This window comes from Hylobates moloch, unplaced genomic scaffold, assembly GCF_009828535.3.
Source record: "Hylobates moloch isolate HMO894 unplaced genomic scaffold, HMol_V3 SCAFFOLD_13, whole genome shotgun sequence".
NCBI classification, from domain to species: Eukaryota; Metazoa; Chordata; class Mammalia; order Primates; family Hylobatidae; genus Hylobates; species Hylobates moloch.
In genome coordinates, this window is record NW_026652288.1 from 51,051,581 (window position 1) to 51,063,975 (window position 12,395).

The 12,395-nt window shown below is 46.4% G+C and overlaps 1 protein-coding gene across 1 annotated transcript; it reads left to right on the forward strand.

The window, feature by feature from the left end:
* The first annotated feature begins 416 nt into the window (after positions 1-416).
* Positions 417-11,511, forward strand: ATP5MC2 (ATP synthase membrane subunit c locus 2). Its single transcript, XM_032173535.2, is given in 6 exon segments — positions 417-426; positions 429-555; positions 4,269-4,338; positions 6,949-7,026; positions 7,557-7,750; positions 11,253-11,511. Coding segments are annotated over 6 exon segments (594 nt in total). The 3' UTR covers positions 11,368-11,511.
* Positions 11,512-12,395: the final 884 nt, after the last annotated feature.

Here is a 12,395-nt window from a genome sequence, read left to right on the forward strand (position 1 = left end):
GGGGGAAAGGGCGAAGCCACCAGAAGCAGCTGCGGCATTTTGCTGACTATTCGCCCATTGAGCCGGTTTGCCATCCAGTGATGCCAGGGTCCCGGCGCGACAGAAAGCAGGACTCCCACAATCTTCCTCCTGCTGCATTTTAGGCACTGAACCCCAATCCCGACTGTATGTTAACACTGAATTCTGAGTAGGAGTTTTGTTTTGGCAGTGTGACGACTGCGCATGCTCGGAAAGGGGACGCAAGTCCGAGATCCCAAACGCGGTACAGACCAAACTGCAGGCCACGTTACGGATCGGCTTACTCCGCGGAGCTGGCCTCATTTCTGCACAGTCGGCGCTCCCTGTAGTTTCTCTTCTCGAACGCCAGGTGGAGCAACCGGCCGGATACCGCCACAGCCCTGGCAGGCGGCGCTGTGATGCCTGAGCTGATCTGTATGTTGCAATCACTCTATCCGTGGCTGAGAGACTCGTTGGCCCGGGTCACGCATGCGCTGAGCCTTCCTTTCGCTCTTCCCGCTGCTCCGCCCCTCTCCGTCTTCTCTGCAGTGGGAGCAGGTAAGGCCTTGGGGCCTAGTGCCCGCTGTGCGCCGCGCACGCGCGCGGGACACCTCACCTTGCGCGAAAGCTTCGAGGCGCTTACCTTGCGTGCTCCCACCCTGGTCCTCTCGCCCTTCCTGGCTCCTGCTATCCCTTCGCCTTAGAGCTGGCTCTTCCGCTTGCCGGTGACCTCCAACCGCGCGGGCCTGGCGCCATCTTGGATGTCTCGTAGGGGGAGGGTGCCTTGGAGCTAGCCAAAGTTATATCCTGGAGTGCTGCTTTTTACCTGTTCCACCCAGCCCCTACAGACACGCTTTTCTCGCCCTCTGGCCCTTTCAGATTGTCACAACCCCCAGGCTCTCCCCTCCTATCTCTGCTTTCTCTTCTCATCCTGACTTGTGCCTTCTTTATTCTGAAATCTCCAGACTTTAGGCCCCAGGACCTCAGGTGCTCCGAGCCATGGAGATAATGGATCGTCTAAAGTCACCAATCCCTCTAGTCAGCACCACCCAATTTAAAAAGTAAACCTTGAACATGGAAGAAGTGGGAAAAAAAGCCAAAACATCGCCTCCCGTTAGGTTGTGGCTTGGGATAGCTAAGGCAGAAGAGAGAGGCTGGTTGCTTTGGAATCACTAGTTATTTACCAGTACCTTTCTCGCATCCTGGCACGCTGGTGAAGTTGGAAAAGTCACAAGTAGTGGGCTAGAGATGAGGGTTTCTGTTGAGGCAGCAGGCCCAGAAAGGTGGGGTAAGGCCAAGCTAGTGGGGCCAGCATGAGTCCCTGCGTGCTAGCTTTCCCGTCAAGGATTAATTAACCTCCCCAGATTCTGCTGTTACAAGGAAAAGAAGTTATAAGGAAAGGAATAGTTAAGTTACCACTCCTGTGACTCATCTACACTGAGGAAAAAGCCCGTGATGATTTTGGAGTCCTGATTCTGGATAGTGTCTTTGCCCAAGTTGTAGGCTAACAATTGCAGACTTGCCATGGTTAGATAGCCAATGGTGGGATCCCTTAATTGCCACCCCTTGTTGTGGGTTTATTACATGCCAGCACCACATTAAACTCTTTATGTATGTTAATTTGTAAATGAACATACTTAATCCCCCTAAGAGCTGCATTTTACAAAGATGATAATAAGGTATAATTCCCTTAGAAAAAAACCACCTCTTCTTTTCCTAAAAGCCTTAAAGAACTATTGGATTTTGACCCAAGAAAACCTGAATAGTACGGCAGCAAAATTGGGTTAGAGTTACATATAGGCAAAAATCAGAGTTCTAGATAGGACAAGAGTTGAAGACATCCATTAACTTAAAAGTAATTAAGGCTGGGTGTGGTGGCTAACACCTGTAATCCCAACACTGGGAGGCCAAGGTGGGAAGATCGTTTGATGCCAGGAGTTCCACACTAGCCTGGGCAAAAAATAAATTAAGAGCAATTAAGATCTTGGATTCAGAAGTGTTTTAACCTGGGACAACCTGAGTTCGGTTCATTTAATGAAGTGGCATTTAATAGGCCTAAGCATTCACTGAGTATTTCAGCCCGTGACCTATTAGAAAGCATGTAACTTTAAAGATCCAAGTTCAAGTCTATTCTCTACCACTACCGCAGTTTCAAGACTAGGTTTAAGGTCACGCTCTTGTGTTAAGTATATCTAATAATCATCTGGGAAACTTGTTTGAAATACAGGGCACTTGAGCCTTATTCCCAGAGATCTTTTTTGTTTGTTTATAGACGGAGTTTCACATTGTTGCCCATACTGGAGTACAGTGGTGTGATCATAGCTCACTGAAGCCTCCAGCTCCTGGGCTCAAGCAGTCCTCCTGCTTCAGCTTCTGGAGTAGCTGGGACTACAGGTGCACTTCCACCTCACCTGGCTAACTTTATTTTTTGTAGAGATGAGGTCTTGATGTTTGCCCAGGCTGGTCTCAAACTCCTGGCTTCAAGTTATCTTTCCGCCCCAGCTTCTCAAAGTGTTGGGATTACAGGAGTGAGCCACTGAACCTAGATCCCCCAGGATCTTGACCAGGAAGGTCCAAGTTGGACCCAAGAATATGCATTTTTTAATATGTACACCACCCAGATAATTCTGGTTCAGATGGGCTTCTCACTTCACTTGGAGAAACCCTGCCTTTAGGTTTTTAACTCACCTTCTGTTTCAGGTAAGTTCACTTCTACCAACTTAGATACCTATAGGGTGTCAGGTCTTCTTTAGATCTTGGGGAGACACAATTTAATACTTTTTTTTTTTTTTTTTTTGAGACGGAGTTTCCCTCTTGTTGCCCAGGCTGGAGTACAATGGCACAATCTTGGCTCACCACAGCCTCTGCCTCCCGGATTCAAGCAATTCTCCTGCCTCAGCCTCCTGAGTAGCCGGGATTACAGGCATGCACCACCACGCCCGACTAATTTTGTATTTTCAGTAAAGACGGGGTTTCTCCGTGTTGGTCAGCCTGGTCTCGAACTCCTGACCTCGTGATCCGCCCGCCTCAGCCTCCCAAAGTGCTGGGATTACAGGCGTGAGCCACTGTGCCCAGCCACTAATACCTTTTAGGTAGACTAATAGCAGAATTCCCCCTTGATCTTCCTCATCTTATTAATACAGGAAATTGAAGTATTTTGAGGAATCAGATGCTTCCAGGGATCAGCAAAGAGATTGTTGGAGACTTTCCAGTGTCTTGGCCTTCAACAAATATCTCCCAAAACTACAAACACTCTAAAGGGCAACTTTTTGTTTGTTTGTTTGTTTGTTTTGAGACGGGGTCTCGCTCTGTCACCCAGGCTGGAGTGCAGTGGCATGGTCTTGGCTTACTGCAACCTCTGCCTCCTGGGTTCAAGCAATTCTCCTGCCTCAGCTTCCTGAGTAGCTGGGATTACAGGTGCGCGCTACCACACCTGGCTAATTTTTGTATTTTTTTTTTTTTTTTTTTTGAGACGGAGTCTCGCTCTGTCACCCAGGCTGGAGTGCAGTGGCGCAATCTCGGCTCACTGCAAGCTCCGCCTCCCGGGTTCACGCCATTCTCCTGCCTCAGCCTCTCCAAGTAGCTGGGACTACAGGCGCCCGCCACCGCGCCCGGCTAATTTTTTGTATTTTTTTTAGTAGAGACGGGGTTTCACCGTGGTCTCGATCTTCTGACCTCGTGATCCGCCCGCCTCGGCCTCCCAAAGTGCTGGGATTACAAGCGTGAGCCACCGCGCCCGGCCTAATTTTTGTATTTTTAATAGAGATGGAGTTTCACCATGGTGGTCAGGCTGGTCTTGAACTCCTGATCTCGTGATCCGTCCACCTCAGCCTCCCAAAGTGCTGGGATTACAGGTGTGAACCACGCGCCCAGCCTAAAGGGCAACTTTTAAAGGTCCAGATGATGAAGTCTTGAGAAGGATTCCTTTTGAATAAAAACTAAGGAAAACTTAGGCAAAAGACACTCTGGGAAAATTCCTGTGGCAACTGCAAATCATGAGGCTATGGAAATGGGTAACAGGTCTTACCTGAACCCAAGTATTCACTTGTTCACACCAGGGGAAGTCACTTGGTTATAAGGAAATCTTGGGAGCTGTATGGGGTTTCTGGAAGAAGTCATGACTTCAGGGTTTTCATTCTATTTCTGCCGATGACTTAAGGTCAGTCACTGTTTTCTGGGCCAGTTAAGCTTTCTAGGGCCCCTTTTCTGCGAATAAGGATGTAGTTTAGTGAATAAGGAGAGTGTTTACAATACTGTTTCTGTAATTCCAGCTCTCCTGCCACAGCCCCTCACCCCCTGAAAATGTTCGCCTGCTCCAAGTTCGTCTCCACTCCCTCCTTGGTGAGTACCTGCTTTTCTGGGAGAGTTTTAAAGGAGAGACATCTTGTCTCTCTCTTTCCATCAGACCTTGTTCTTCACAGCAAGGCTCGGGGAGAGGAGGTCCAGGCGGGCAGATCACTTGAGGCCAGGAGTTCGAAACCAGCCTGGCCAACATGGCGAACCCCATCTCTACTAAAAATACGAAAACCAGTTGGGCATGGTGGCAGGCTCCTGTAATCCCAGCTACTCAGGAGGCTGAGGCAACAGAATAGCTTGAACCCAGGAGGTAGAGGTTGCAGTGAGCCAAGATCGCACCACTGCACTCCAGCCTGGGCGTCAGAGCAAGACTCTGTCTCAAAAAATAAATAAGTAAGAAAGGTTCTTGGGGAGGGAAGGCCCTCTGCTATGATTGCCTAACAGGAGAGAGTGAGTGCTTGCTAGATACTCTCCTGCCCCATATCCCTTGGCAGCCAGTTAATTTTTTTTTTTTTTTTTTTTTTTTTTTTTTTTTTTGAGACAGAGTTTCGCTCTTGTTGCCCAGGCTGCAATGGCGTGATCCACCACGACCTCCACCTCGGTTCAAGCAGTTCTCCTGCCTCAGACTCCCAAGTAGCTGGGGTTACAGGCACCTGCCACCACACTCAGCTAACTTTTGTATTTTTAGTAGAGATGGGGTTACACCATGTTGGCCGGGCTGGTCTCAAACTCCTGACCTCGTGATCCAAGTAGAGACAGGGTTTCTCCGTGTTGATCAGGCTGGTCTTGAACTCCCGACCTCAGGTGATCCGCCCTCCTCGGCCTCCTAAATTGCTGTTATGATAGGCATGAGCCACCACGCCTGGCTGTGGCCAGTAAATTCTTACCCAGCCATCTTAGGAGAAGAATAGAGATGAGAATCTAGACTAAGATCGAGTTATTCCTACTCCTGAAACTGTATGTCATGTAAACTGGCCATCCAGAGTGGTAAACATAAGTAGATTGCATAACTTGGACTGAGTATGCACTGTGTATAGGATCTTGTCCTGAGTGAGCCATATCTAAGGAGTTCATTCTGAGACTTAAATTTGGATAGGAAGCCAAAATTTACATAAGTACACATTGGAAAAGTATTTGACTCAGAAATAACAGTATGGAAGAAATTTTTAAAATAGTAGCTAGAGGAGGCGGTTGGTTCATTCACAAATAAAAAGGAGTACCATTTATTGAGCATTTACCATGTGCCTTAGCACTGAGTTTACTAATTGGTATACATAATCTCATTTACTCTTCAAATCAACCCCAAGAGATGATATTTTGATTTCATAAATGAGAATACAGGCTTAGAAAGGTTTAAGTGACTTATCCTGAGAGTACACTGCTGATAATAGAATTAAGATTTGAATCTCACTTTATCTGATGCCTAAAGCCCTGGCTATTAATCACCGTGTGTCTGTTTTGGTGTCACTGTCTTGGGGTTAGTCAGAAAAGGCTACCAGAAGGTGGTGAATTTTGAGCATGAATCTTTGTTCCTATTTTCCAAAAGGATGTGTTCAGGGAAAGTTACTGGCTTCTTTCTTGTGGGCTGACCATTACCCATACAGATGGCCCCCAACTTTAGATGATTTGACTTAAGATTTTTTTTTTTTAACTTTATGATGATGCAAAAATGATATGCATTCATTAGAAACCATACTTTGGGCTGGGCGTGGTGGCTCATGCCTGTAATCCCAGCACCTTGGGAGGCCGAGGTGGGTAGATCACCTGAGGTCAGGAATTCAAAACCAGCCTGGCCAAGATGGTGAAAACCTGTCTCTACTAAAAATACAAAAATTAGCTGGGCGTGGTTGCGGGCGCCTGTAGTCCCAGCTACTTGGGAGGCTGAGGCAGGAGAATTGCTTGAACCTGGGAGGTGGAGGTTGTAGTGAGCCGAGCCGAGATCACGCCACTGCATTCCAGCCTGGCGATGGAGCAAGACTCCGTCTCAAAAAAAAAGAGAAATCATACTTCGAATTAGGAATCTTTATCTTTTCCCAAGCTAGCAATGTGTGGTACAATACTCTGTTGCAATACTCAGCAGCAACCCACAGCTCCCAGTCACCTGCCCAATCACAAGGGTAAACCAGTACTCTACAGTGTACTGTGTTGCTAGGTGATTTCACCTAACTGTAAGGTAATATAAGCTTTTTGAGCACATTGAAGGCTAGGCTAGGCCAGACTATGGTGTTTGGTAGGTTAGCAGTATTAAATGGTTTTTCAAAGTATGATGGATTTATTGGCACATAACCCTGTGGTAAGTTGAGGAGCATCTGTATATATTTCCCTTGTTGAGTAAGGCAAATGCTTCTGAGGCTTAGATTTCTTCTTGTTCTCAAGAGCTATAAAAGGATACAGCAAGGTTGGATGCTCCTTTATGGCCCAAAAGTAAGTAGACTTTCTTTCCTTAAAGCAAAGTCTGAGAAGAGAAATGGTGTGGTTCTTTAATTTAGACTTTGCTAAAAGGAAGAATGATCCAAGATTCTAACTTACGTGTGAAGATGGAAAGGCCATCAGAGGAAAGAAAATCTTGTCTGATGATTTAACAACATGGCATAGTTCTGAAACTCCTCTCCAGTCTTCCTTGACCTTCCTGCCCCTGTATGTCATTCCTGCTAGGTCAAGAGCACCTCACAGCTGCTGAGCCGTCCGCTATCTGCAGTGGTGCTGAAACGACCGGAGATACTGACAGATGAGGTACCTTACCGGTGGAGTTGGGACTGTGGTTTTGGGGGTGATGGGTCAGGAGGGTTACCTGCCAGAACCAGGAGGTAGAGTGCTGAGGACAGTCATCACAGGCTAAAATTCATGAATGGCCAAGGCCATGGGCTTTAGGTGGAGATGGAGGACACTTAATATGCTGTTTGCTATAGTGCTCCAGCTTTTGCCACTGGCAGCACATGCCCTTGTGCACTGCTGCTAACTGGTATTACTTGGCCTAGTCTACTGACTTCAGTTGGAAGCATTTAGTCCTAGAAAGATGATCTCCTTGGGACAGCAAGAATAGACTAAGACCTCAGTCTTAAACTTCTTGACCACACCTGAATCTTAAAGGCATTTGAAGTCTACATCCTACGTTAAAAGGTTCTACCTGCCAGCATTTTAGGGCATTAAAACAATTTTCTGTTTGGGGGAGAAACAATGGGATTTGGCAGCTTAAAGGTTTTAAATGGTACAAAAGTTACCAAAGCAAAAAACTTTACCTTCTACCTGCCTCTTTTTCACAGAGCCTCAGCAGCTTGGCAGTCTCACGTCCCCTTACCTCACTTGTCTCTAGCCGCAGCTTCCAAACCAGTGCCATTTCAAGGGACATCGACACAGCAGCCAAGTTCATTGGAGCTGGGGCTGCCACAGTTGGGGTGGCTGGCTCTGGGGCTGGGATTGGGACTGTGTTTGGGAGCCTCATCATTGGTTATGCCAGGTAAGATAAGTTGGACCCTCCACTGGTTATCTGATATGCTTTCCAAAGGTCAGAAAATATTTGGGGGTCTAGAAATATACTATTCCACACTGTAGCCACTAGCTACATGTTGTTTGTTTGTTTGTTTTGATACAGTAACGCTCTGTCGCCCAGGCTGGAGTGCAGTGGCGCAATCTCAGCTCACTGCCACCTCTGCCTCTGGGTTCAAGCGATTCTTGTGCCTCAGCCTCCCAAGTAGCTGGGATTACAGGCGCGCACAATGACGCCCACCTAATTTTTGTGGTTTTAGTAGAGATGGGGTTTCGCCATGTTGGCCAAGCTGGTCTCGAACTCCTGACCTCAAGTGATCCACCTGCCTCAGCCTGCCAAACTGCCAGGATTACAGGCGTGAGCCACCGTGCTTGACCTGAATTTTAGTTTTAATTAATTAAAAATACATAGTTTAGGTTTTCAGTTCGTCAGTCACGCTAACCATATTTAGAATGCTCAGTAGCCAGATGTGGCTAGAGGCTACCATATTCAACAATGCAAATATAGAATGTTTGGCTGGGCACAGTGGCTCACTAATCCCAGCACTTTGGGAGGCCGGGGCAGGCGGATCACTTGAGGTCAGGAGTTCCAGACCAGCCTGGCCAACATGGCGAAACCCCATCTCTACTAAAAATACAAAAATTACCTGGGTGTGGGGGGTGTGCGCCTATAATCCCAGCTATTCAGGAGGCTGAGGCAGGAGAATCGCTTGAACCCGGGAGGTGGAGGTTGCAGTGAGCTGTGAGCCGAGATCATGCCACTGTACTCCAGCCTAGGTGACAGAGTGAGACTTTGGGAAAAAAAAAAAAGAAAAACAAATATAAGCTGGGCGAGGTGGTTCATGCCTGTAATCCTGCACTTTGGGAGGTCAAGGCGAGTGGATCACCTGACGTCAGGAGTTTGAGACCAGCCGGGTCAATATGGTGAAACCGTGTCTCTACTAAAAATACAAAAATTACCCAGGCGCTGTAGTGGGCGCCTGTAGTCCCAGCTACTCGGGAGGATGAAACAGGAGAATTGCTTGAACCCGGGAGACAGAGGTTATAGTGAGCCAAGATGGTGCCACTGAGTGAGACTATATCTCAAAAAAAAAAAAAAAAAAAAAAAAAAAAAAAAAATATATATATATATATATAGAATGTTTATAGTTTCATGAACAGCTTTGGTCTAGAGCATGTGTTGGCTAACTAAGGCCTAAGGGCCAAATCTGGCCCATAGCCTGGTTTTGTATGATTGAGCTAAAAATAATTTTACGGCCGGGTGTGGTGCCTTACGCCTATAATCCCAGCACTTTGGGAGGCCGAGGCGGCCGGATCACGAGGTCAGGAGTTCAAGACTACCCTGGCCAACATGGTGAAACCCCTTCTCTACTAAAAATACAAAAATTAGCCAGGCGTGGTGGCAGATGCCTGTAATCCCAGCTACTCAGGAGGCTGAGGCAGGAAAATCACTTGAACCCAGGAGGCGGAGGTTGCAGTGAGTAGAGATCACGCCACTGCACTCCAGCCTGGGTGAAAGAGTGAAACTCCATCTCAAAAAAAAAAAAATAGTTTCACATTTTTAAAAGGCTTCATTTTTGTTTTAAAGCAAAAGAGACTATATGCGGCCCACAAAACCTAAAATTATTTACAATGTGGCCCTTTACAGAAAAAGTTTACCTTCCCTGTTCTAGAGACTCAGTGAACATAGTGGCTTTACTGCTATTTTTCCCCATCTCTGGGAATTTCCCTCTGTCACTCCTGGGAAAACTGGCACTGCAGCCAGCCCCTGGTTACTGACGCCCGGGACTGTTTAGTACTCCCAGCTCTGGATAACTCAAAGTTAAAACTAAATTAGTCCTCTAGAGACCAGCAAGTTCTCTTAATGTCTTTTGGGAAATAGAGTTCTTTTTAAGAATTTGTATTAAACAAGAAGTCTGACTGCTGCTTTATTCACTATTCTGTTAAATGTTGGTGTCGATTTACCTTACCCATCAACACTTCTGGAGGTATCAGAGTAAGGGAAATACAGATTATATATGGGCATTCAACACTGGGAGTCCTTTATCCATACTACTTCAACTCATAAACCCCATAGACCATTTGTAACTTCTTTTTTTTTTTTTTTTTTTGAGACAGTCTTGCTGTCTCCCAGACTGAAGTGCAGTGGCACAATCTCAGCCCACTGCAATCTCTGCCTCCCGGGTTCAAATGATTCTCCTTCCTCAGCCTCCCAAGTGCAATTCTTTGCCTCAGCCTCCAAAGAGGTTACAGGATGACCATACCCCAGTAATTTTTTGTTTTTTTTTTTTTTTTTTTTTTTTTTTTTTTTTTGACCCAGGCTGGAGTGCAGTGGCTGCAGTCTTGGATCACTGCATCCTCCGCCTCCCGGGTTCACACCGTTCTCCTGCCTCAGCCTCCCGAGTAGCTGGGACTACAAGCACCTGCCACCATGCCCGGCTAATTTTTTGTATTTTTAGTAGAGACGGGGTTTCACTGTATTAGCTAGGATGGTCTTGATTTCCTGACCTCGTGATCTGCCCGCTTCAGCCTCCCAAAGTGCTAGGATTACAGGCATGAGCCACCGCGCCCAGCAATTTTTGTATTTTTAGTAGAGACAGGATTTCACCATGTTGGCCAGGCTGGTCTCGAACTCCTGACCTCAAGCGATCTACTCGTCTCGGCCTCCCAAAGTGCTGGGATTACAGGCGTGAGCCACCGCGCCTGGCCTAATTTTTGTATTTTTAGTAGAGACAGGGTTTCACCATGTTGGCCAGGCTGGTCTCCAACTTCTGGCTTCAAGTGATCCGCCTGCCTTGGCCTCCCAAAGTGCTGGGATTACAGGGGTGAGCCACTGCACCCAGCCCATTTGTAGTTTCTTAAAGCCCCAAATCTTTTGACTATTTGAAATGAGAGAACATAATCTGTCCCTCTTACTCTCTTGTCTTCTAGAAGAGTGGTGTTCTAATTGTGTTCCATAAATCCTTAGGATTCTGAGGTTATGCCCCAGAGACTGTCTTAGAGAATAAAGAGGAGACCAAGCCGTTAAAATTTCCCCACTACTTTTGTACCATTGCAGTTTGACTTTTAGATGTTTTCTATATTGGAGTTCTGGTTAAAGTTCGAAAACACTGCTCTAGATAGACCCTTCCACTCTGGATGCCTCTTCCATCCTATTTGGGCCCTGGATATTAAGTGTCTAGGCCAAGAGGTCTTAATTTGTGGTAATGAGATGGGTGAACCATTAGTGAAGGTCATGATTATACCTGGACCATGTTACAGGATTTTAGATTGTCTGCTCCCCCTTCATTCAGTTCCTATAGAGCCTTTGGGGAATCAGGGCAAGAATTTGGGCATGATGGTGTTACCCTAAAAGCTTCTTTATTATGTAAGATAATCTTGAAAAGGGGAATTCTCCCTGAGCCCATCTTAGATATTTATCCATTTCTTTGTGTGAACTAGAAATTCAGTCTTTTCTCCTCTCCTTCTCCCAGGAACCCTTCTCTGAAGCAACAGCTCTTCTCCTACGCCATTCTGGGCTTTGCCCTCTCGGAGGCCATGGGGCTCTTTTGTCTGATGGTGGCCTTTCTCATCCTCTTCGCCATGTGAAGGAGCCGTCTCCACCTCCCATAGTTCTCCCGTGTCTGGTGGGCCCTGTGTGTTCCTTTTCCTATACCTCCCCAGGCAGCCTGGGAAATGTGGTCGGCTCAGGGTTTGACAGAGAAAAAACAAATAAATACTGTATTAATAAGATGTTTCTTGAGTCTCCTGTGTATATTTCTTTTCCACAGTTGGCTGAGTGCCTTGGTGAGAGCACAAGGCCCGAAGCATAGTGATGGTGCTAAACTCAACATGGATTTGGCTGAGCTCGCTTTTTCTTAATTCTGTTTCAGGAAAGCTTTATTTGAAATAGCATAGCTTTTTAAATTATTTTCACCTGGCATGGCCTGCCACTTGCCTGGGAAGATTGGGGTCAGTAGCAACTTCAAGTTCTAGCTTAAAATGTTGGCTAATAGGCTTTCTGTTTCCACTGTCACTCTCCTGGCTCAGGCCCTCATTGTCATCCACCTCGTCTATTGCAAGAACCTCTTAACTGGCCTTCTGCCTCCAGTCTTTTCCCTCCAGCATTTACTTCTCCCTACCACTGCCAGGTGAATCCTCCTTAAGCATAAGACTGGTTTTATCAGTTACTGGCTCAAAAAGTCACCTCAACTTTCTCTGCTGTGTCTGTTATTAGTCCTATACACTACCTAAAGTGACTGTCATTTTTCAGTTGTTTTCCTGTCTTTACCATATCTTCCTGCCTTTTCCTTTATGCTCATTTCTGCTTTCTTTCCCTGAATCTTTGCTCACTTTCCTCTTTTTCGAACTCTGTTATCCCTAAAAACTTAAATTTAACCTCCATGAAGCTATTTTCTGGTTTCCATCCACCTTCAGCCAAAAGAGCATTAAAGATCCAAAAGAGATCGCACCACTGCACTCTAGCCTGGGCAACAGAGCAAGCCTGTCTCAAAAAATGTTTTCCAAATCCTTCATTGTAATATTTATTTATTTATTTACTTTTGAGATAGGCTCACTCCGCTGTGGTGCAATCTCAGATCACTGCAACTTCTGCCTCCCAGGTTCAAGCGATTTTC